The 25,773-nt window shown below is 39.7% G+C and overlaps 2 protein-coding genes across 4 annotated transcripts; both read right to left on the bottom strand.

The window, feature by feature from the left end:
* Positions 1-1,100: 1,100 nt before the first annotated feature.
* Positions 1,101-20,002, bottom strand: HEATR3 (HEAT repeat containing 3). Of its 2 annotated transcripts, XM_082289852.1 has the most exons (16): positions 19,905-20,002; positions 19,623-19,788; positions 17,762-17,934; positions 17,154-17,241; positions 16,194-16,306; positions 14,362-14,471; positions 13,445-13,585; positions 12,435-12,718; positions 12,084-12,174; positions 8,965-9,122; positions 7,865-7,947; positions 7,471-7,607; positions 4,689-4,777; positions 3,744-3,887; positions 3,465-3,641; positions 1,101-2,565 (listed from the first exon to the last, which is right to left on the bottom strand). In XM_082289852.1, the coding sequence occupies exons 3-16, from the start codon at positions 17,911-17,913 to the stop codon at positions 2,446-2,448; spliced, it is 1,887 nt and encodes a 628-aa protein (XP_082145978.1). In that variant the 5' UTR covers positions 17,914-17,934; positions 19,623-19,788; positions 19,905-20,002; the 3' UTR covers positions 1,101-2,445. The 2 variants fall into 2 exon arrangements, with proteins under 2 accessions (XP_082145978.1, XP_082145977.1); XM_082289851.1 differs by lacking the exons at positions 19,623-19,788; positions 19,905-20,002 and adding an exon at positions 19,271-19,402.
* On the bottom strand, positions 19,832-25,773 carry CNEP1R1 (CTD nuclear envelope phosphatase 1 regulatory subunit 1). 2 transcript variants are annotated; one of them, XR_014226779.1, is made up of 7 exons: positions 25,664-25,773; positions 23,418-23,489; positions 22,010-22,083; positions 21,568-21,677; positions 21,379-21,433; positions 21,005-21,105; positions 19,832-20,580 (listed from the first exon to the last, which is right to left on the bottom strand). XR_014226779.1 is itself a non-coding variant. In XM_082289853.1 (6 exons), exons 1-6 carry the CDS (start codon positions 25,686-25,688, stop codon positions 21,064-21,066), a joined length of 378 nt encoding a protein of 125 aa, XP_082145979.1. In that variant the 5' UTR covers positions 25,689-25,773; the 3' UTR covers positions 19,832-21,063. The 2 variants fall into 2 exon arrangements, 1 of the variants encoding a protein (XP_082145979.1); XM_082289853.1 differs by having other exon boundaries at positions 19,832-21,105.

The following is a 25,773-nucleotide window of genomic DNA, read 5'->3' as shown; positions in this document are numbered from 1 at the left end:
TTCTTTCATTATCAACCTAAAAGAAAAACATGAAAAAAATACTTTGGTTTTCTGGCAGTCCCCAGGAAACAGATTCTGGGTGTTACACTTGTAAAATGTGAAGTCCTACACTTGGAACAGTGCTCTTGACTGAATGACCAAAGAACAGCTTTGGAGACAAGGACCAAAGGGTTCTGGTGGACAGTAAGTTGGAGTCACCAACTGCACCCTTGCAGTAACAACAGCTAAAACAACATGCTGCATTGGCAGGAGCATGGCCAGCAGGACAAGAAAATCAATTACTTCCCTCTATTCAGCACCTAGGAGATCACATCTGGAGTACTGTGTCCAGTTTTGGGCCCTCTGTACAAGACACAGTAGAGCAGGTCAAGCAGAAGGCCACTAAGATAGTTGGAGGGTGAGAAGACGTACAAGGAACAGCTGAGGAAGCAGGGTTTATTTGGCCTGGAGAAGAAGAAAATACAATTGCTGTTTTCCGCTACCAAGTGGGGGTTATGAGATGGAGCCAGACTCTTCTTGGTGGTGTGCAGTCAAAGAGGACAAGGGGCACATTTTGCAGCAGAGAAGTCCTACAAGGCACAAGGGGAAAAGGGAAAAAAATGTGTTTCCAGCGAGGGCAGTCAAGCCCTGGAAAAGGCTGTCCAGAGTTATAGAATTTCCATTCTGGGAGATGTTCAAGGCCTAGCCCAACTTGCCTCCCAAGTTAGCCCTGCTTTGATCAGGGGACTAGACTAAAACCTCCAGAGATCCTTTCCAATCCAGAACATCCTGCAATTCAATGTAGCATCCAGAAAATGAGAGCAGAACTTCCCACATCGAAGTCCTTTAAGTGCTCCAAACAAATACTAATACCTTTCATCAGGCGAATAGTGTACAGCAGTGTACAGCAAGTATAGCTAACACTAGGACTAAAATCCCCACACTGTAGGGTATTATGCCATAATCCACCTTTCTTCAGCTGTTACGCTCCAGACCTCTTCACTGCCTGCCCTGCCAAATCCCTGGATAACCCTGCAACCACTCCATGCTCACGACTTCGGGATTTCTCCAGACCAGCCTCAATGGCCCTTGAGCCCTCCCAACCCCACCCTCTCGCTCATTTCACTGGCAGGCATCACATCACATATTTCATCTGACTCCTGTAAAGTAACAGCAATAACAGCACTTCCAGGCAGTACAGCTGCTTAAACTCATCTTTCACTTTCTCTTGCATTTGACAAGATACCACGTCAGGATTTCAGAAAGTCAGTCATTTGCAAGTTACCAGTCAGTTCTCAAGTCTACTTTCCAATCTTAGAGACCGAAATCTAACAAACCAAGCAAATTTGGTCTTTTTAAGTTCCATGCTTTTATCATGGGAAAAATTTTGCTAAAAACTGGATGCCTGAGCTAAGGCAGCACATTGAGAGAGAGGAGAAAAAACCTCCCACTTCAAAAACCAGAAAAACAAAATGCTTTTGCGTTTGGTTGTGTGGTTTTTTCTTGAAAAATGTTTATGAGAGGATCTCAGTCACAGAAACAAGACCAAAGCTTTTGATATATGGAAGTTCACATGCAATTTCCATGAATCAATGATATTTTTAAAAAATAGTTTCTGTATTTTACAGCTTAAAAATCTCCATCACATATTTTTGCAAAAGGTATTGTAAGCAAATACAAATTTACTTCAGGTAATACCTCAGTATAAAAAATACTTTGTTAGGTTTACCACTTCCCTGAATTCAAACTCGTCCTGATGTAGAATTATGAGGAAGACTAAAATAGGAGACTTAATTTTCAGAAATACCAATCAAAATAAAGACAGGGAGCTGTGTCTAGGCGTACTATCTTGCTTACACTGACTTTCACAGCAAAAAAGCTATCATACTGAATTTATCATAAATGAATCTGAAAATTTTCTCCTCATGAGCCTCATGAAATAACAGATCAAGTGCTGACAGCAATCTACACATTTGTCACACACTTCTGTTGGGAAGTCTGCCACAAGTGCCTGTGCAATTCTAGGAACAGGTAAGAGCAAATAGCAAATATTAACATTTTCCCACTGCTCAATTCCCTGAAATATATCTTGAGCTTTTACTTTTTTTTTTCAATCTGTCACATGACCAAGAATATTTTCTAAATTACTTTTTCATGCAAGTGTAGTTTTCTGCCAGGGTACACGAAGATATCTAGACAAGGACAGTGGTGCTACATACAGACCTCAGGACCTAAAGAGCACCTTCTTACCACTCCCAACAATATCAGGGTACACTACGGGGTTTTTTATGCTGATATGTCTTTCATATTGCATCAACCCGAAAGTATAAAAATACTGAATGTTATAAAATGTAGCATTAATATCAAAGTGAAACTGCTCTGCTCAGTAATGTTTGGAAGTTCAAAACAGTTGTATTTTTTGAAAACATTACTCAATAAGGAAAACCTTAAAAGTTCCTCGATGCTTCAAGTTGGGGTTTTCCCTAATGTCTCCTGATATGCAATGAATCTTCTCAAATTCATCTTCACATTGTCAAGAACACACAGTTGATCTGTACTATATTGTCCTTTGCCTTCTTTTCGCATCTGTGAAACCAAAAGAATACATGGGTTATTAATGGAGATGTTTCTGCTATTAGAGCACCTCAAGTTTATTGAAACTCTGTGTATAGGTCTTCTATAAAGATACGCTACCCATGGCTTGTGAGAGCTCCAAGGTGTTCGTTCCCATGTACACATGTGGAGCTTAGCAATTATTTCTGCAAGTCAATTTGCTGTAATACACTGCTGCCTAAAACCAGACTAATGGCATGTTATTTCATTCAAAAATCTGTGACATACACTTTTTTTCTGTGGCTTCTCATATGGAAAACCTTGCACATTTAACGAAACAACTGAAGCACCATCAGGTAAGTACTTTGTGTGTACAGTGCTTAGCTTTTAGACTATGAAAGTCACTCCTCAGGCTGCATCTGACCAAATAAACGACGTGTGGAAGGTCATTCTCTATTTAAGACAAGGATATACTTAAAATTACAGTTTAGAATACCAGCCTTGTTATTCTTGAAAATACAGGATACATGAACTGTTTTAATTAACCAAGAACGGAACAAAAACATCCAACCGCAACTACAAGTTAAAAACCAAAGATGTCAATGTAACTTCAGAAAGGACTTCTCTCCCAACTCCAGAGACATCTGCAGGATATTTTTTACAACTGTTTCAGAACCATAAAGTGATTTGGACATTAGTAATACTGATGGTGTAATGCAGATGTTGCAATGTAGGTGCTGCACTGTTACCTTGACACTTCCATGAACTTTAAGGTAAGTGTGTTTGCTTTCCTCTAAAGTGGAATATCAGAAAATCAAACACCTTTTTTAATGTCACATTATAAATTAATTATCTCTTCTAGGACCCCTACACTCAAAGCTTTAACCCACATCATGTGCTGAGACCCTGAGCTAGCTGCCCTTGATGCCTACCCTCATTCTGAACACTGGCTGAAATTCCTTCAGAGTTGGAAGCAACTTTATCTGTAACGCCGCCTTTTCTGCTTCTTTACCATCTGCAAATACATCAAAAAGTGCGTCCAAGGCTTCCCCTGCTACCACAAGAGAAGATTCCTTCATAGCAACCTCAAGAAGAAATTTTCCAATCATCTGAAATAAGAAAGAAGAATTGATTTTTCCAGCAATTCTAAAGAAAATTGAAAGAAATATCACAATTCTTTTAAGCTTGCAATGCAAAGTTTGCTTTTTCACCTTCAGTGTTTCAGCTGTATCTTGTCCTTTTGCCAGGACACTGCCAAAAATTCCAAGGATGCTCACCACGTTCACTCTAACACTGGCATTGCTGCTTTGAATACCAGCCTCACACAAAGCCAATAGCTGCTCAGGAGTCATACACTGGTCAGCAAGGGGAAAGGAGGGAAGGAAAGAAAGAGACACCATTACATTTTCATGAAAGTTTTGAAATATGACATTTAGACACCGTGCTTTTACAGAACACAGGCAAATTCTTAACAGAGAAACAGAGTCCTAGATTATGAAAACTATATGAATTCTGAAAATGCAATTACCAAGAAGGCAAGTAAACTCTCCTGTTCAATTTAAGGTGTTTCTTCCAAAACATAACCAAAGCTGACAGGAAGTTGAAGGAAAAGTTCTGAGATTTTCACAAATTTACCTAGCTCAATAGTTGCTTCCAACTCTTCACAACTTACAGCATAGAAGCTCAGTTTTCAGTTTAAGACCAGAAAGGACTAGCAGACTAACTAGTTTTGTGTCTTGAATAACAAACTATTATGCTTCATTCCTGTATTCAGCTCACTAATTCATGTACAACCAAGATTCAAGAAGGACCACCGGCTTCAACTAGGTGACATCAGGAAATAAAGAATCCACATTTCTAGGTGCTAATTTTCTAAGTATTTGTCATTATAGCTATCTCCTAAAGATACCCGTGGCCTATCGCTATTCTGGTTTGAAATACCTTTAATCTGTTTACATCTTGAGGAGGAGATATATAAAAAAATATTCCTGTAAGGTCCATGAAAAACCACAGGTAATGCTATTAAATCTGTTCTTCCAGTGTTCACAACTGCTGAAATTTTGAATTAAATTTATATTGTTTCATTTCAAAAACTTTCCAGCTCAATCTCATAGGGATTTGAGCCTACCAGAGCATTTGAGTTTGAAAGCTTTTACCTGGGAGATGTTCTTTGATGCCATTGTTTGTAGGAGAGCCCTCAAAGCACTGGTTACAGCTTCCAGGAATTCTGTGTCTGTAGGGAGTTCTGTCAAAGAATAGAACCCAGAGCCAGAAGTTTAACAGTAAGATGAGGGACACAGGAAGCAAAGAAATAAATTCCTTAATCCCTTAACTGTTCCTCCAGGTACGACCACAACAGGAAAAGCTAGATTTTCAGAGACTGGTCTATGTAGGTTGTAACCATAGTGATTTGTTTGAATTCAGCATTAACTGCTCTGGAGGTTAGAACACAGCTGGGCCTCATTTTCAGGCACATCCCTGGTTGAGACACTTGTGTGACCTAATGGACAGTACCAGCCACTGTCACCAGAACAGCAGCTGAACACTGGTATGACAGGGAGGCCATAATACAGGAACTGAGAAAAATACAGAAGCTGACTGCATACTTTACCTCCTTTCTTCTGCCTTCTTAAGCAAGCTTTTCAGACACCCGAAACACTGGACTCTTTCCAATTCATATAAAGAGCATGTTTTCCGGTGGTTTAATAACATTTCAGGAATGTATGACTCAAACACTGCATTATTCTGTTTAACTACAAACTCATCGGTAGCAGCCATCACCTTCAATCTGTGTTCTGCATTTCTTGAGGCTTTTTATTTTCCTCTAATATGTTTACTTTCTGGACCACTCCAGATGCAAAACTTCTTGATTTATGCACATCTCCTCCTTTCTCATGTAAACAATCAGATCTTTATGCCTCTTTTTTACCCTGTAAACCACAGAATTCCTTCTAACCATGTTGATATGTTATCAACTCTATCTGGCAGTTTTCATTACATAGCATTTAAACATTGAAAAATGGGCCTGTGCCATTAAATTAATTTTAGCAGCCTTAGCTGTCTTCAGATAGCAACTTCTCTAGCTTCATCGGAGACCTTTCTGACTATTACAAAGCATAACATGTAGACCCAAAATCTTGGAATTCCTCTCTTCAAGCATGAGACATGTTTTATGTGAACTTCCTTGCATATGTTTTCATAGGTATTTTCATTTCAGCATTTTAGTTTTCCACACACTGCACTCTCAGTAATAATACTGCCATAGACTGATCACGTCTTTAAAGGCAAGTGAGAAAAAAGTGTGTTTTGCAGGCAAATGCATTTTAAAGCACTAATGCAGTGTCATTTTATACACCACAGCAGAGAACTACATAAGCTGCATCTGTGGCTACAAATGAAGACACTTGAAGGAAGGGAAGGAAACTGAACTTCTTGAGCTTCTAAGAGACAAGAAATGACAAAGCCACACATATGCCAGACTTCAACAGAACTGTCTTAGGGAAAATGTTTTCTGACAGTTTTGCGAGTTGGCAGCTCTTACAGGCTCTAAGAATCTCTTATTTTTTGTAAACCCATCACCACTGACCTTAAAACAAAGATTATCAGAATAGTCTGAATGAAACAGCCTGTCAGGGACCCACATCCTCAGTTTGGAACCAGGCAGGGTTTTCTCGCCTGTTTTTTTTTTTTTTAAATTCCGGTTCAGCTTCTCTCATGTCAGTAACAGAGAGATCATAGCATACATGATCCAACAGGGTTATGGACATTGATGCTGCTCTCATGTATAGGATCACAGAAAGTAGCTGGAAATGCTAACTGCTGTATAGATGATCCAATAACACTCTGCTAGCAGATGTATGGGGAAACCTTCACAGTATTATCTCTATGAAATAATGCACCTTGGATGAGCTACCGTGGATACATTCTAGTGTTTACCAGGATGTATCACAGAGTCTATGAGGTTGGAAAAGACCTCTCAGATCGAGTCCAGCCTGTGACTGATCACCGCTGTGTTGACCAGACCCTGGCACTGAGTGCCACATCCAGTCTTTCCTTAAACACCCCCAGGGACGGTGGTTGCACAGTCTCCCTGGGCAGCCCATTCCAGAGCCTAAATACAGATCTAATAGATATCTCATATATATATATATATATATATATATATATATATATAAAATATATTCTAAAATAGTATTTTTAGAAAAATTAAATTTATTACCTTCTGTTGAAATTGAACCACAGCCAGAACAGGAAGCTGAGCAGCTTTAATATTTAGTCATAAAAACTTCGCACACTTTCTTACTACAAATATATTTCCAATAAAGCTAAGCCATCATAAGCATAAAGTATGTCCTGGGGACAAGGTGGCTGCTCTCTTTCCTACTGTAACAAGCATGGACATTCTTGAGATTTTTGCAACAACCGCCTTTGCCATAATTTGGTAAGATTACTAGAAAAAAAATGATGTGAAAGACTGTGCTAGACATCTTTTGTTTTCACATCTCCTTAGGCTAGTTAGGACATTTAAAAAGAAAATCTCCCATCTTCTTCATGGCTAGTCTAATTGATGAAAAACTGCTATTATCACAAATATGATCAAGCAAACAGTTCTGGTCTCCCAACAAGGCAGTGTTTATCCTCTAAGTGACTTCCTGCATAGACCCAAATGTGAAGCAGATTCTTGCATTACAGGCAGACTTGCTCAAGGTGCATAAACATGTGCATGTGTGGATAAACACATCTTAATGGGATAAACACATCTTAACAGGATACAATGTGATGTCAGTACATTGCCAACATCCACTATCCTTATTCTGAAGGACCAGAGGGATAAAATTAGTAATAAACAGCGTTAGAACATAATAACATACATGGCTACCTTATATCTAGCTGATCAGCAAATGGCATCAAGCAAGTCCCCTCCACTAAACATCTCACCTGTTTTAGGAAAGATCAGCTGTGAGAGATGCTGTGCAAGGGACTGAAGTGCTGAAGCTCCCCCAAGACAATCCAAATCTGACACCAACAAAATGCTCTGAAGACATGTTAAAGCTCTACACTGCACTGTATTCAGTCTGAAACAAACAAAAAGCACACTGAGCAGGTATTCTTGAAAATACATGCTGAAATATAAAGAAGAATCTTGAATTTAATAAGGCTGTGATCTGGTGTGCAGTTCACAAAAACATTTGTATCTCTTTATTCAAAATCATGTATCAGATCTGCCAGTTTCCAGATCTTAAGAGTAGTCCAAGGATGGACAATCCTTCTAAGAGTTTGAAAACAACTGAATATACATGAAAAATAGTAAGAGAGACAATGAAATGCCTACTTTTTAATTAAAGGTTTCCAAGACGGATTGTGCATACAGATGTCTAGAGCAACACTGTTCGGAAAAGCAGTTTTTTCAAGAATCTGAGGAGGGGAAAAAGAAAGGTTTAGCAATAAAGCCTTTTTTTTCCTTTTTTTTTAATAACGTGTTCAGAGGGAAGACTGAAATTTTAGCTTAATGTCAAACAGATACTTCAAACTACGTATTTAAAAGCTTTCCAGATAGCAAATATCTCACCTGCTAAAAATGCCAGAATTTTCCTCAATTACTTAAATGGTGTAATTATACACTGGATTTAGCATAGCATATTTTAAGTGTTTAGCTGCACTAACAACAGGTCATTTTCTAGGTCTCTGCTATTCTTTCTTATTTAGCTCTTTCTTCTTCTGGATTCTGCTACAGGATTTGCAGATAGCTGCAAGTCTGGAAGGCCGTGCCATGAAACTCTGACTATTAAGTACAAAAAGCCTTCAAAGTTTTCACCTTGCACCTTGATGTCTTAGGTGAGAATTCTACAATGCTGCTGAACTAGCACAGTAACTGATTCAAATAATTCAAACTTCACCTTTACAACCCCAAATAAAAATGAGCAAAACAACTCTGAAACAAAAACATCTAATTTCCTGTCAGTGCTAAATACTGTATTTCAGACACTTTTTATAAAACAGGGGGAGAGGAACTTTCACTTTTTCAGTGCTGACTGCTGCCATTCATAAATGTTACTTCCACCTCATTTAGCTAATATGGAAACCTGGCTGTCATGCTTCAGCCAAGTTTCCTTTCTTTCTACGGGTAATCTTTTTCATGTCCAAATCAAGGAATAACAACATTTGTATTTGGGGAAAAAAAAAAAAATGAAAAAAAACCCCTACCAGATTTTTGACACACATGACCCCTCTATTCCCACTTACATGAGGAAATTATTTAGGTCATGCAAAGATGTACCACCTCTAGGCCAAAAAAGTGGGGCCAAACTCATTTTAAAAAATACTCCATTCCTCAAGGTCAATTGGGATAATTTGTTTGCCTAACCTGGGATAGAAAGCAGGAACAAGGGCACGGACTGTACCATGTGCTGGAAATAAAATAGAAGACAATACCTTCTTTGGAATGAGGTTGTTCAGAAATGCTGAGTTAACCTCATCAGAGAGGCACAGGGGTGACAGCAGCAGCCCACTCCCCTCGTTGTATGAGTTTTCCATGAACAAGTCACTCTCATCACTGCTGGAGAGCTCCTCCCACTCGTCATCGGAAGGATCTGAGAACACATGACAAGACTTGTAAATGTAACATAATAGCCCTCATGCAACAGGTATCCTACTTCCCAAATGAACATGGCTCCTCCACTTCTTGGATTAGCAATCTTGAAGCTCTTGGGCTCTAACAAGCTCCTCACAAACCAAGTGCCATTAAGCCACATTTCTAAATATTTTATTAAAAAATATTTTATATTCACTGAGACACAAATATTCTTCATACGTGGGCATGTTAATCTCTGATATTAACAATGCATTGTTTGAAAATATCAAAAAAAGGTATAGAATAAACATTTCATAAAGATTTACTAAGATATTAAGTTGCATTGTACCATTTCACTTTCTGAGGTTGATTCTAGCATGCAAATACACCAGTTTAACTTCACTTATTTACTAACTGCAGTCAGTTTAAGGCAATTGTTTCCTCTGGTAATACTGAGGCCACAGACAGATGTCCTCTGCCTGGGCAGTAACTGGGCTGGATGAAGATGTTACTATCTCCACAGCAAGGCTAGTTGAAAAGAAATGATGACAGCAAAGAAAGCCAAACAAACTCTGATAGTCATTTCAGGCAACATAGTTCACACAAATTAAACTAGGTTTATAATCTTAAACCTGAACTAGGCTATACTTGCATGACTTATTCTACTAGCAGATCTGTACGGGCAGATATGGTGAAAGGGGATCACTGTAAAGTGAATCATCTGTCCACAGCTAAAGGGAGACTTGGGCTGACAAGCACAAACTACAATCATCGTAATTTATATTTAAACCCATATATCTACATCCACAGAGTTCACACTCATTTATCTGAAGTTTCTTTAAATCTGGTTACATTTTAACTAGTGTTTACCCAAGTCCTAAGTCTACAAGTTGGACTGATCCTCCTATCTAACAGATGAAAGCTCTGTGTACATAGGTCAGGATATTTAACTATTGTGACAAAAAAATATCATATTCACCCCCAAGTAATTTTGTCTGACAACACAGGTTCTCATGAGATGTAGGTCCTGTAGTAACTACAGGAACAGCCACACACTTCTGTGGCAAAAGGTAAATTCACTAAAAATACAGCAAGAAAGATCCAAATGAGCGCATTTCACTTGTACTGTGCAAGTTTAAGAATTTATTTGAAGGTGATGGCTGTGGTTTATCTGATGCAAAGTAACTCATCAAAATGTGGCAACTTGACCACACAGGCATCTTCTGTTACCTTATGGTAATAGCCAATTAATTCTACAGCCATAATGCTGGTGTTAATAGCCTTTGCATGAGAAAATGGTTGTCTTTCATGCTTTACCAAATCATTGCAGCAAGAAACATGAAAACAAAGCAGTCATCCCCCTTTCAGTCTCTTGCCTCTTCTAAAAAAATTCCTTTTGCATCTTTAGAAAACAAAGAAAGCAAAAAATATCCCTTGAAACCTAACTGATAACAATAAGAGCTGACATTGCAATCCAGCAACAAAGACAGCAGTTGTCATATGTTGACAGAGAGTGAACAGGGCAGAGCAGGAACTGGGATCTAGAACACTGGCCCATAACTATGATCAGGCTCCTTGTAATGTTCTGGGAAACAGAGAGGCACTTCCAGCAGCAATCCCATCTCACCTAGCACTGGTAACCCAAGAACTACAGACTGGACAGCAGTGGTGGAGTCTCTTGACTTCTTGTCCAGGTGCCCATCAAAGGGGAGCACTCTGCTTCTTCCCAAACACTGGGCAGTGTTCAGTAAAACACATCTCTTGCCAGCCTGGTTATTTCTCTCAGTTCTGTTGCAAGCTGAGTGTTTTTATGAACTCAGCATAATGGCTAAAGCTATTTTAGTCCTCAAATAATTTGAAAATTAAATGAACAGCTGCCTCTGGAATCTCCTAATTTCTAGAGACTGTTTCTGTCTGCCCATGAATGGGTAAAATACTGTAGTGAAATACAACACAATCAATCTTACATTACACTGAGTGAATGGCAGAATATGCAGCTTATCCACAAGAGATTTTCCAATTAAAGGGGAAAGCTTATGAATTACAGCTCATTAGATGAGAAATGCAGTTATGAAAGGAGCTTCATACACTAGGTGCAGAATTTCCTTGTGCTGTAAGAGAAAAAAAGTCACCATTGGGAATAACTGGGTATTACTGTGGATTTTATTAGAACCTGAAAGTCTTACTCAGTTACTTTCTACACAGCTACTCCTGCATAAGGCTAATACTATAATAGCAATCAAAATTTTAAGGTTTTGGAAGGTTTAGGGGATTAGTCTAGTTTGTTTGTTGGCTTTTTAAAATAGAATTTGATAATCTCTCATTTGTTTTCCTGAAGATTAGAAGAAAAGCGATCACAACTGAGTTTCAGAGTTCATAAAAGATACAGAATATCTATACCCTACTCCCCTCCAAGTAACAGCCTCTCTTTCCCTCCTCCTCCTAAAAAGCTCATAAAGGCAGAACTCTGGAAGCCTAGATCTACATTGTTGCCAGAATTGCATGCAAAAGCTGTCCCTACTCCTAATTTTGCAACACTTGTATTACTAAAACTAAATCAAAGCTACAAGATTTATCTGGTTTAAAAAAATTGATGCCCCCATCCTGCAATCAGATTGGCACACGTCTTGCATCAAAAGAACAGTCAGACCACACTCTAACTGAACAAAGATTTTGCCGTAACACTTTAAGAAATATCTCTAGGTATGAGTGCTTTTTTGTTTGTTCTTAAATGTTGAAACATGCAGTATCATAAAAAAAAAATAAATTAAGCAACATAAGCCACTTAAATGAAGGAAAAAACCACTTAAATTAGATATAGAAATGACAACCTACTCTGTCCCCAGATGAGGATATCAGGGACAACATGCCCACGGGCGTTCACCCTCAAAAACCCAGATGACCAAACAACAAACTAAATGTGATCTAATCAGAAACAAAACACACCACAACACTTGCAATGAACAAGACTCCTACAAACCTTCACTGCAGCACATATTAACAATGATTTCCAGAGCAGTCTGCTGAGCCGTCAGTAAAGCTGTCACTTCTTTCAGTTCCCACTTATCAGACTAAAAAATTAAAAACATGAACCAAATTTGATTTTGGAAAACAACATTTAAGAGCCATTTAAAGTATCCAAGCTGTCAGTTAAAAATACAGTCCAGTCATTTCCTCTTCTCAGTCTACACCCAAACTTGAAAAAAAAATCCAAAACACAAATCCAAGTGGTGTTATCTACCATCTTTTTGTTGAATGTTCCAGAGGAAATTTTATTCTCGAGGAATGCCACTTGCACTAAAGTTGTCCAAAAGCCAGCAGCCACACTTACCGGAAGTAAATCCGAAACGTCATTTTCTCTTCTGAGTTTTCCTTTTGGTATTTCTTCCATGTTATCATCTTCACTCAAAACACAGTTTTCTGTAATATCATTCATGTTTTCCTCAGCTTCTGCTTCCACAGCAAATTTTAACCTGTTTTTTTCAGCTTCATTCATATGAATAATTGTTTCACCAGCATCTATTGCCAATGATTCTGAAAATATCTTCAGGATTGCATTAACCGTGCTTCCCAGGCTGCCTGGTGGAATGGTATCCTTTATATTCCAGATAGTGCCTAAATATGACATAACCAAATTATATAAATTATTAAAGTGCTCAATTCCCAGCTCTGTAATAGCCATTTTGTAAGGACACAGCCTCCACTACTTAAAATACTCAGTGCTTACATTCACTACAAATGTTCAAGTCTTTTCTCTACAGATTTGTATTTTTTTATAACATTTCATATATTCATCTGTAAGAATTGTTATGCCCACATCTTAAGCTCGAGTCAGTATTTACAGAATATTTATGTGGAGTGACCTTGGTGTCACTCTGCACCTGAGACAATAAATCCACTTGCAAGAATAATTTTCTAAGGATTCTCAAAATTAATTTATTACACTCCAGCATCAAAAATCATCATAGATAAGCATCTGAGGTAACAAAAATTCAAGGTGGAGAATCTGAGGTAAAAAAATCTACACCTATTAAGATCAAAACAACTCCTGTACCACTTACTGATTCATTTCATTGTTGAAAACCAAATGAGCAGTTAAAGTGGGCTATCACACTGAGCAGGGGCTGAAATCAGAATCAAGCATTTAGGAGTTTTAAAACTAGTTGCAAATACCTATTTGCAGTTCCAAAAGGTAGATATAACCTCACAAACCATATGTACAGGCCTTGACAATCAGACGTCCAGATCATAACAGAGAAGACTAAGCCTTCTGTCCTTCCCAGCCTCCTTTACCTGCCATGCTACCCATCCCAAGGCAATGAACCCCCTTGAGAACTGTACCTGCTATCAGTGTTCTCAGAAGGATGTGCTTCATGGTGCTCTCTGGACACAACATCACTGTTTCCAGTACTTGTTGTGCAGAAGCGTTAAATGAAGAAAGAAGATCTGGATTATCTTCCGTCACTGCCTGCAAGCAGTTTGCTGCAGCAAACAACAAGAGCAAACATAATTAACAAACCCAATAGCAGCTTTTGCTCTGCTAATGAGAAAACATTATCTTCCTGAAAGCTGGAGTCATGAAATGCTAACGCAGGAAAAAAAAGTCATGCAGCATTATGTTGTAATGGTCTGACACTGTCCTTCACAAGCTGTGTTTCGGATTAGAAGACATTCTGTGGCAAACCTGTACATAAAACAGGTGAGGGCAATACCACATCAGCCATGGAATTGGTTGTATTAATTTCAGCTACTCATAATTAAATTTCTCCATTGTATACTGACAATGGATAACATAAAAAAATGTTGGAAGCACACACACCTGTATCACCATTATAAACCTGTAATAACAATAATACTGATAAAACCACGTTGAAAGTGATTGGAATTGTTTGGGGTTCTTTTAGAAGGACTATCTCCTCTGCTCAACAAATTAAACCCTCCATTACCAAAACATGAAAACAAAATGAAAAACATAGCCTCCCTCTAAAGCCCTCTTCCCACAAAATTTTTCTTCCCATGTAAGCACCAATAAGCTATTCTCCTTTGGACTGAAAACAAGCACAACAGACGTCAACTTCTTCATTACATGCTGTTCAAAAATGGATTTAAAGTCTTATACTCAGTGCAAAGTTAAGCAATGCTAAAGCAGGTCCATTATGCAATGAATGTAATATCAGTGTTACATTCATATAGTAAAAAAAAAAAAAAAAAAAAAAAAGGTATCTTTAAACCCTTCTCTTTTCTTTTTCACCACTTACCTACTGAAATAGCCAGATCCACATTTGTGGCAAATTTCTTCATGTAATGTAACACAGCCTCCAGACATCCTTCTTTATTGAATATGTATAGGGCAGTATTGTTGCATTCACTAATGTATGAAAAAGATCAGTCAAACACTTTTCCAGGAAAAAAAAAAATACTATAGCAACGTTTTAAGCACCCCATACTTGTTATTACTCACATTAAAAAAAAATACCTAAGAATTATGCATTAGTCAAAGAGCTATCCTTCATTACTGAGGTTATGATCAACTCTATACAAGATGCTGAAAGAGAAGCTGCAAAACCCTGGACACTTTTGAGGAAAGTTATCTTGTGCCAGCTGCTTCCTTACACAGAGCGTTCAAAGTTATTTGGGAGCCTAACTACAGTCTCCCGCTGGAGGGTGAATGGCAGCTCAGAGCTGTGGGCTGCAAGCCAGCCCAGGGTTTCCTGCAGCCACAGGAGACTTCACCCATAAACCCACTGCCTCTCACATCAGTATTCACTCACTCCACAAAATGACTGCTCTTACCATTCAGAAACGCATTTACTTTCACTATCTAACAGTGGGATTTGTGTTTCTTCAAGTTCTCACAGCTACTCTCTCTTTTAAACTGATACATTGATATAAGCCTAATTCAAACTAAAAAAGCACAGGAGCTAACTAGCTATAAGGGTCTTCAAAAATTTACTTTTGAAAATATTATGTCTCAGCATCAATGCCAGCCCTAATTTTATCAGTACTAAACTTAGCAACAAAATAAGCAGTTCACATTCATTGCCACAAAGTTCAAAATCCAGAAGTGATTTACATTCACACTTAATGATCATACTTCCTGTTCTCAAGCACTGACTACAAAAGCCAAAAAAAAATGAACACACGACATTGTTGAGTCAGAGTTACAAAGGGTCATGCATTCTGTGCAAGATGCTGAACAAGCAGTTTATCTGCTGTTCTAGATTCTAATCCCTAAAAAATAAGTATCCCAGTTTAGAAACAAGGCCTCAAGCCAGCAGCCATATCACACAGGCACAGAGGTAGTTCCCACTCCGGCACTGTACAGCACTGAACAAAATCCTGTATGCAAAGTGTATAATGGGAAAAAATGAAGAGAAACAACACAAAGCTCAAGCAGAACTTTTGGAACAGATTTGTATCACTTCAATGTTTATAGTCATTTCTGTATAAACAGTATTGCCATTTCTCTTCCTTCACCTGATGCTTCCAATGTAAACTACTAATAGAACAATTTACATTATTTTCTCACATAATAAGTACATTTTTATCAGTGCCTCAGTAACTAAGGGACAGTTGCCCCAAACAGTTAATTTTTGGGATGACCTGCAGACAGAGGGATTAGTATAAAAACTCCTCATATTCCTAGAGCACTGGAGTCCACTGATCAGAATTTCATTTTCTCCATTTCTTGTACCATGATATGGATCTACAGGAAATAAATTCAAGATGCCACAACCCAAACTGTACAACAGAGTATGACAGAACATGTTCAGAAAACAGGATCAGAACCCAGGATGAAGAACCAGTAGAAAAAAAATTTGTTACTCTTCTAAAACTAATGACCAACCCCTCTTTTAGAATCCTTCACTTAAAAAAAAAAATCTACACTAGAAGATAAACTTTTATTTCAGATGAAATGAGGGCTCACCATTATTAGAGCAAGGTACAGGTAGGAGCAACACAATCAGAATCAGCAAATGAATGCATCTTCCCATGCCAGGACAGTAACTTCTTTTCTGCCTCAATTAGCACACTCCTTTTCAGGAACAATTTAATTTAGCTAAAATGCCAGTGTTTACACAGCACTTACCATATATTCCACAGCAAATTAATAGCCTCATTGGCTATGTCTTCAATATAATTTTTGTTCATTCCTCTGCATTTCTTTGGAGAGAGCTGGTTAGCATCTAGTCCAGTGCTGCACTACAACCAAACAAAAGAACCAGGATTGGAAAACAAGCCACGAAGAGAAGAAAAACTTTAAAATATTAGCAGCAGTGAGTGAAGAGATCCTCTCATCATGAGTTTATTACCAAAAAACCTGACTAGTTTCCTTTCTCTATGAAAACTTTCTAACTAAAAAAAAATACCTGGGAATTTTACAACTTGGAAGTTCTGTTTCTTGCTAATAGGCTGTCTGCAGTTGCCAACAGTTCTTTCTAACCACAAAGATTAATTCAGCTAATACCTTACTGTGCTTTATAGTAATGCCATTACTCATATTTTAAAATGGAGAAGAAACATACAGAAAATGATGGTATTGCACAAGGTTGCTCATACAAAGACAGCAGGTAAGAGAACTCAATGCAATTTCCAAACTGCAGTGCAACACCTGGACCAAACAAAGAATACCAATTCAGTACGGGTTATTCTACAATAATTACCCGACTGTAAACCCAAACATCCATTTAGACAAAACTGCTTACCAGAAAAAAACGTTACTAGAATAATGTTGCAACATACACAAAGGACCTGGATTCTCACTGACAGAATAAACTTGTCTTGACTGACATTACAAACACAAAATCTCCAGAACTTTCACTCAAAAATCATCCTAGGCAGCAAACCTCACCATGGACACAAGTTAGCTGGCCAAGAGGCAGAAGGTAGTGGTTAGAAATCTCTGGAATAACTTTTGTACCACTAAACCTATTGAAACATTCTTTCAAGTATCTTATTTTAATAATAGCTACAAAAATAGAACTAGTTTTGTATATGGGATAATTCAATGCTTAGATCAGGTTTAAAATCAAAATAAAAATATACACACCTCTTTCAAAAGTGCAACCAGGGGTGTCATGATGTCATTTGTCACCATATCATCACAGACATCAAATCCTCCACAAGCGCTTAGATTTCTGGGGAAACCAAAAAAATTAATGCTTTGGATGAGATACAATACTTTCCAAGAATGTTTCAAAAACCCCATGCATTTGATATTCTTCTCTAAAGGTTATGGTACTTTTTGTTTTAAAATCAATTTGTTTAATTAGTAGCTTTAGTCTTCTACCTCCCTAACACTAACTTCGGTGTTAGAAAAAAAAAATTATTTTCATTTACTCATCAAGCATAACTAGAAAGCTTATCTGTACTAAAACATCATGATACAAAATGTCATACAAACTGCACTCAAGTTCTCTATATTTCCTCATAAAGCCATACGTTTCTAGTGTAAAGCCTGCTCCTGACATTAAAGGCTCACAGAGCAAGAAGAGCCCCGGTCCCACACACTTCAGCTGACATGGGCATAGCTACCCAGACCAGAATTAAAGCAAGAGAGGCTGGCACTCAAGTTCACAGCTGCCACCAGCAGAACCCCACTGTTTCTCCCCGGTGCCAGGATCCCCTCATTCTACCTGCGCAGTAACAAGGGCTTACCGGAGAGCTCCTGCAGCTGTCTCCCGAACAGCTAAACTGTGATCCATCAGCAATGGCCCCAAACAGCGCACCACGTCCCTCTGCACAAAGGCTGGGATGACGTGCTTCTGCTGCAACAGCTTGGAAATACTGGCACAGGCATACTCTCTCATTTCAGCACTCGGATGCTGCAGCTGCAGAGACACAGGGCACACACCACAGCGAGGGTAAAGGGAGCTGGAAAGTTATACTGAGTGAAAAGATTGATCAGGGCCAGCACTCCTATTTTACTGCTCCTGAATGGAAGCAAGAGCTTTTAATTTCCATGAAAGTTTATAAATCCTTGCCTGGGTTATGTGTCTTAACTGTATGACTAGATAAATACTATTCTGGATATTTTTAACAAGACAGCCATAGTCCAGACACAGATTTGACACTAGCTGGCAATGGTGAGACCTCAATTACCGTGTATTAAAAAAAGGACAAAAGTGGTGGGGAGGAAATATCATCAAAGTATCACAGACACAACACATACCACCATAAAGAAAAGTTGAAGAATCAAAAGATAAGAAAAAACATTATAGCCTTTAGATTAAAAGCACCTGCTTAACAGCAAGATGTTTTCTATGTGCCCAAGACAATGTTCACTTGTGCTGTAACAGAGTTTTAGGTGAGATACAAGAATTACAAATTGTAAAAATAATAACAGAGCAGAAGCACATATCGTAGAAGGTCACAGAGTTTGTTGAAAACCTAACAGAAGAGATAAACATCTGCTGAACAGCAGAACAGAAGAGTGGTAACATCAGATCCTGCCTCCATTAAAAAAGGTGTCTCAGCTCACCCTCACCTGTACCTTTATTTACTCTCTCTTCCCCTCTCTCTCCTAAACAGGTTAGTCCAGAAGAATAACCAAGCTGTGATTTGTTCAATGAATTCGGCTGGGCAAAGTGAACAAAGGGGATTTAATTACTTAAAGGAAAACGGATTTTTGCTTCTGATTCTTAAGTCACACCTGTAGAAGGAGGTTTACACCAGCTTCCATCTGCAGTATTTAAGCCAGGACTATGGCCTACAAGTGGCCAAGCCGTCTTCTTCAGCATTTTCTACTGGTTACTCTTTACGTGTGGCTCTTGGACTCATGGCTCTGGCCACCTGTAGAAGTCTCCGGACGGGGAGACCGAGCCCAAGCCCTGCAAGAACTCCGTGGCAACCCCCGCAGGGACGAGGGACACGGAGCTCCGCCGCCCTGCACGGAGCGCGGGCGGTGCCGGTGCCGCCCCGCCGGGCCGCGCGGCCGTGACGCCGGGGGAGCGACACGGCGGGAGGGGAGGGAGGGGCGGTCCTGCGCGGCCGCTCGGCTCCTTCCCGCCGGGGGCGGGACCGCGCCCGGGCCCTCGCCGGCACCGCCGCGGGGGAAGCCGAGGCCTCGCCCCCCCACGTCCGGACCCGCAGCCCCCGCCGTTGCCCCGGTCCGCAGCGGGGCTCACGCCGAGCCCGCCCGCGCCCGCCGCTCGGCCCCGTGCGCACCTTCTCCAGCAGCTCCGCCGCCGCCTCCTCCTCGGGGCCGCGCTCGCCGTCGCGCTGCTGCGCGGGGTCGGCGGGGGCTCGGGGCGCCCTGCGGAACCGCCGCGCCCGGCTCTTGCCCATGGCTGCGCTCGGCGCCGGCGCGCCCACGTGTGCGGCCCCGCGCAGGCGCCGCGCCCGCCCCGCTCCGCACACCCCGCCCTGCCGCAGCCCGGCCGCACCGCCGGACAAACCGCGCTCCGACCCTCGCATCCCACCCGAGCGAGGACACCGCGCCTACTGCGGATGCTTCCCCAGGTCTACAACTCAAACAAGATAATTATCAATAGAAACAATTTCCTCTAAGGGCACTTACAGAGGCGGGATTGACCTGGAGGATGGAAACCTGGAAGGGGTTTCCTCTCTGGTGTCAGTATCTTAGATTTTAAGAACCACATCAAATACAGGAAATGTTGGTCCGGTATGAAAGTTACAGAGTGCAGCTATGTATTTTCTGAAGTTCTTCTGTGTTCAGTGGAGATCTGTATTTGCACAGTACAAAAGAAGATAACACCTGTTTATACAAAGATTTTATTTTATACACATTTACCTACAAAATATACAGCAGTTAAAAATAATGGATGGGCAGAAGACTTACTGGAAAAAAAATCCAGAAGACAATTCTTGGAGTTTCAACCGACAAAGTTACATCAATAGGCTGCCTTTAAAAGCCAGTCTACCCTGTAGTAGGGGTTACTGAAGTTGCAAGAGCTTTGCAGTTAGAGTCAATTTAAAGAGTCCAAAACATTTAAAAAGGCACCTTGAACAACTTAAACTCTTAAAACTCGACAGTTTTAGCTATTCAAAAGTTACACTTTATGCATATATCATCCACACCTTGTTGTTAACATTCTGAATAACAAATCTTGTTATTTTATTGTGGCACTCTAGATTTTCTTCCCCAAATCTGAAGTTATACATTTGCAATACTAGTTTCATATTCTGACTATCACAGCATAAAAATCCACTCAGACTGGTTGGGTGGACTTTAGATACAGTACAACCTTACAACTGGGAAGATACAAGCATATTTAAGACAATTTTAAAAAAATTAAAATCTTAAAATTAAGTGTTTTGAACCAGATCAAACAAGGAACTACGTATGACCACAAGGAAAGTGGCTGGTGCACTATATACACAACTTGACAAATGTGATCCTTGATGTATTTGCGAAGTTCTTAGACAGTAAGACCAGTTTTCTCCAGCACAAACAGTCAGTCTTCCTGTGAGCCTTTAAACCAGTTCCAAAAAGAGTGACCAGGAGACAAGGACAGCTGTAATGAGGAAGTGTGCTAATAAAACATCAGGAGAATGGCAAACATTCCTTTCAATACTCTTCATGAGAACAAGAAAATCCACAGACCAGGTATTACTTTTTTCCTGAACATTGGCATCAATCTGCTATTTACAATAGCTTACAAAGACATGTAACACAAATGAGGTTTCATTTTCAAGTTCAACTTCATTGCCAATTAACATACTTCACCTGTATGTTCTGTTCTAGCTGAAGTAAAAAAGTGACACAAATACTGAAAAAGAGGTAATCAGAAGTAGCAAAAGCACTGATAATATGATAACAAAGAATTTGGATAAATATTCAAGAAAGTAATATTGCACACTTTCACTGTCAACTGTGTTAAGACTTTTACTCCCAGGCAGTGACAACCAGTCCCATTTGATTTTTTGCTGTCATACTACCTTAAAAAAGGTCATTTTTGGTTTCCATGGCAGTGGAAAAAAATGAAGGAAGACAGCCCTTATTGAACATGAGGCCTAGGTTTCAAAATTAATTTTCCAGTCTGCAAGACAGAAAACAAAATAAATAAAGTTTAAACCCTGAAAGTTGAACCAAACAATTACACTTCAATGTTATGGAGAGTGCAAAACAATACACAAAACAGTACTAAGTATTCCACATTCCAGTTTTACAGACACAGAATTTGCTGAGGTATATACAAGTGCTGTTCAGAAAAACAAACTCTGTGTCTTTTTTAATTATTTCCTTTTTTTTTTTTTTTTTTTTTTTTTTTTTTACACAAACAAGGTTTAGGCAATGAAGCACTAACACTTACATCATCACAGGACATATTATATTCTGCCAGAACAGTTCGACATCGGGCTGCTATACTGTGTGGATTGTGTCAAGGAAAGCAGCTAACACTTGAACACACAGTAAGCAACAATTAAAAAGCAGTATTGGCATAGGCTTCAACAACTGCAGTAACTACACCTGTAACCTGACAAACATTATCAAAGGATACATTGATGGTGCCACCACTCTTTTATGTATTCCAGCAAAGAACAAGCCTATTAGGGTAATACAGCTAATTGTGAAAAATGGGTGATTCCAAAGTGATGTGAAAAATGATACCTAGGAAAGAAATCAGATTAGTCCCACTGCATACTTTCTAAAACACACAGAAAGTCACTGCCTAGGTCGCTTAACTAAAAATAAAATACTGCTCCTAGCCATTTCCAAGTACTTGTGAACAATTCTTTAGATAAGCATTCAGGGTACAGTATTTTGGCAGACATTATCCCAGGACACATTCCACAACAATTCCAGACAGCTTGAGAGCTTTACTAAAAATCATCTCCCAGTTTCATGTGAGAACCATGTTTAGCCTTTCAGTTTTCAATACACCACTTGACTGCAGCACCAAGCTATGGAACACACCACATTTGGCATTAGCCTGACCTTACCTTTTGTGTCTCTGGGTCTATTAACCAGTTCCAAGCCCCAGTTGCTGTGCAGACTGATACCACTATCAAAATCACTGATGAAGAAAAGAATGAGAGTCACAAACAGTATACCTCACTCATATTTAAACGCATTTATTTTTCAGCAGCAACTCAAACATATATTTCTTTTCTCACTTCTGAAGGAGGAAAAGCTTCTAATTGGAAAGCAGAAATGAAAATATGCAAAGAAACTTCTAATATGGGAAGCCCTAAGGATTCTGTACAAGCTTCCTGGACAGAAAAAGTACATATGAAAATCTAAATTCTGTCAAGTAAAAACATCCTAGTCCTTTGAAGAAACCAAAGTTATCTTTTCAAAAGAAAGTTGAAAACGATCTAACAAAAGCATAAAGCTTCTTCTCTACATCATATAAATACTTTCTTTTCAGGATAACAGGACAAAAAGTTAACACTGGCTACACACCCCATTCTAATTAAAATAGAAAGTTCCTCTTTTATGTGAATTACAAAACAAGCAGTTTGGGAAAAAACGTGAGTCACTGAATACAATACAGGTTATGCAAACCTCATTTAAATATGCTTAAAAGTTTCCAGTATTTTTTTTAAATTATAACTGACAGAAAATAGCAATTTTGGAAGCCAAATGCACTCCTAAAGCAGGCATGTGCAAATTTAGCAGAACTACAAATAAATATTTGCTTGCACCCTGATTGCTCAGAAAGAAAGGGGTTTGAGGTGGTGGTTTTGCTTTTTAAGTAGCCATTCCTTCAGTTTCTTCATTCAAAATTGACCTCTCAGGAGAAAAGATACTATTTTATGTGTTCTAAAAAAGTCTGTATTCTTTGAGTGGGTAAAAACCAGCAAAGTCTCAAAACAAAACAAAGTTGTGTGTTTCTACCACAGGGTACTAATCCCAAAGCTGGCAACATTTCTGTGGTATTTTTTGCCTTTTCCTCTCCTTCAAACTTTCCTGTCACAACAGCTGCCTTTATGGCACACTGCTGTAACTTTTTCACCTTCAGTTTTACAGGGACTATCTCACCTGATCATATTTAGTTTACATAATTGTAACAACTGTCTGGAAAGTCTGAGCCTTGAAGAAAAAAACTTCAACAAAATAAAAACCAGAATAAAACAGCAACAAGCACAACTTATTGTTCCAGCTATTTCCAGAATAATTCAGCTTTGAGCCAATTCAATCTTAACCTCATTTTTCTAACTCTGGCTAAAGTATTAGTTTATTATCCTGTATTAACTTGTTGCAGAGTGTTTGAATGTGTGCCACAAATTTTAAAGCAAATCTAAATACACATTTTTCTTTGGCAAACCTAAATAGAAGATACACACTGGTAAATCTAACAAGCTTGAAAGACAGAATCCTATTTATTGCTTTGAACATCAAACTTACTTCTCCAACGTCCTGTAGCTGGTTGCAAACATGCAATGTATTCAGTAAGTCTTCTTTCAAAAGCTTTGAGATCTGGGGAGGATGTATATCAAACATAATTAGATCTTCATCTACTTAGTAAAACTTCAAAGTAGAAGATAAAAAGAATTCACTTTTCCCCCATGCACACCCAATTCTTAAACAGGCAGAGAAAACCAATGCAATGATCATTTATATGCAATGAAAGCCCAGTCATAGTAGCTTTACTCAACTTCAGGTAGAAAGTACAGTGTTAATCTAAATGCAAGAAACATTCCCACTTACAAAAAAGAAAAATCAATACAGTTGAGAAATCACACTATTTCAGACATCTTTGTAAATACTGAGTTAAGATTTATAGTAGCTTAAATTGCCTCTGAAAACAGAAAGAAAGTATCACATTTTGAAGTATATCAGGAAACCATTAAGTCCTATAATCAATATAATGGCAATTTTTTTTAAAAAGTTGGCCATTTGCTTCTGTTCAAGGAATTATTTGTAGTAATGTGGCTTTGTTTACTTTGTTTTGTAGAAACTTTGTGTGTCATGATATATATGCACACACATACGCAAAAAATCCCACAGCAAACACTAGTCCAATAATCTTACTCCAATAACTTTCTTTTTTTTAGATAGATCTTTCTTCTTATTACCATCATTTTCCCATGGTTTTTCCACTGAAATTACTGCTAAATCCATTTCAAGTTGATACTCCTAATTGTCTCCAAGGAGCTGTTTCACCTTAAGTCCAGGTTAGATTTACACTTCTGTTCAACAAGGTCAATATCTGACAACATTCCAGTCAAAACTAGAATTCTACCTAGAGTTAAGTTTCAGTTAGGATCAACTTAACTTTCAGCTAAAGTCTCCATCAGTATCAATGTGGAACTTCAACTTCCAACTATTACTATATTAGTTATCACAATAAAGCAAATGAAGAATAAGCTTAGAAGAAATAAATCTATTATGATCACTACAAAAGCAGTCTTCTAAACTGTGAATTTATTCCTAAGTGGTTTGCAGGTGAATTTATGGGGGAAGATTACTATATCTTGACTTCAGCCACAGAACAGCTAACTAGTCTTAATTACTGCCAAGAACACAGTAGTTAATGGCCTGTCCTCCACTTCCCTTCTGGGGAAGTTAAACCACTGCCGGCAATTACAGCTAATTAACAGTTCCCTGACTAGCACAAGCCCCTCCAACTAGTCACTGAAACGAGAGGGGGAACACAAGGCACCATATAAAAACCTGCTCTTTGAGAAACAGCACCCTGAAGGCATTAAATCAGGCTATTGACAACAAAGCTCTCAAGAAAACATTCATGTAACGCAGATATCACTGAAACAAAAAATGAAAAAAACTCTTTCCAGAAAAAAAGAAAATTGAAGTTTTAACTTATTTTCAGCTACGCACATTCTGAGAACCTTCTCTGAGTTGATCCCTTTGGCAGCTGCGACTAGCAGGGCACGCTTCTGGGATCCCTCAGCTTGTACAAGCACAGCAACAAAGCCGTGACAACGCCGGACTATCGCTTTCTGTCGACGTTGCCTACTTCTAGTACCAGCTACAAAACACCTGCTAATTCCGAAACACAGGTGCATTTTTAAAATCTCTACCAGTCTTTGGACACTACAAACTCCTTTCAGGGTTCTGACATCCTGTAAGCTGTAACTTCAAAGAACTAGTAACGCAAACCATCAAGTGTCTCCAGACAAGAAGCGGCTATTTGAGGTCGCGTTCTTCAAACGCAAGAGGAGCCCTGGCACAGTGTAACGCCTAGTGGGGCTCAAGAGCTGAAAGAAACGCGTCTCACGCAAAAAACCCTGAGCGGGGAAGGAGCTCCCAGAGCACAAGATGATTTTCATCAGCTACAGCCGAGCAGCGGCACCGAAAGGAACCGCAAGCACTCCCTTCTCCCAGGGCAGGCAGCAGCCCCTCAGCACAGGCCCTCCCGCGGGCCCTGCTCTCCGGGCCGGCCGGGGAGCAGCGCAGCCCGCCCCGAGCGCGGGACGCCGAGGTGGCCCCGGAACCCCGCCCCAGCTCGCCTGTCTGGGCCGAGGAGGAGCGCCGGGAGCGCGGTGCAGAGGGAGCCGAGGCCTCCCGCGGCCGCTTCGTCCCGCTCCACAGGGATGGGGCAGCGCGCTCGGGCAGCCCGGGCGCAGAGCCGGCAGCTCCCGGCTCGCCGAAGAAGCAGCTCCGGGCTCGCTCCGAGCGGCCGCACTCACCCTCAGCCTGGTCCAGGGAGTTCATGGCGGGCGGGCGGGCGGAGCGGCGCGCACCGGGCGGAGCACCGAGCACGGGCCGTTCCCCCGCGGCCCCGCGCACCGCCCCGCCG

This window comes from Coloeus monedula (assembly GCF_965178545.1).
Source record: "Coloeus monedula genome assembly, chromosome: 13".
Taxonomy (NCBI): Eukaryota; Metazoa; Chordata; class Aves; order Passeriformes; family Corvidae; genus Coloeus; species Coloeus monedula.
Note: the sequence above shows the minus strand (reverse complement) of the source record. Positions and strands in the feature narration are given on the sequence as shown.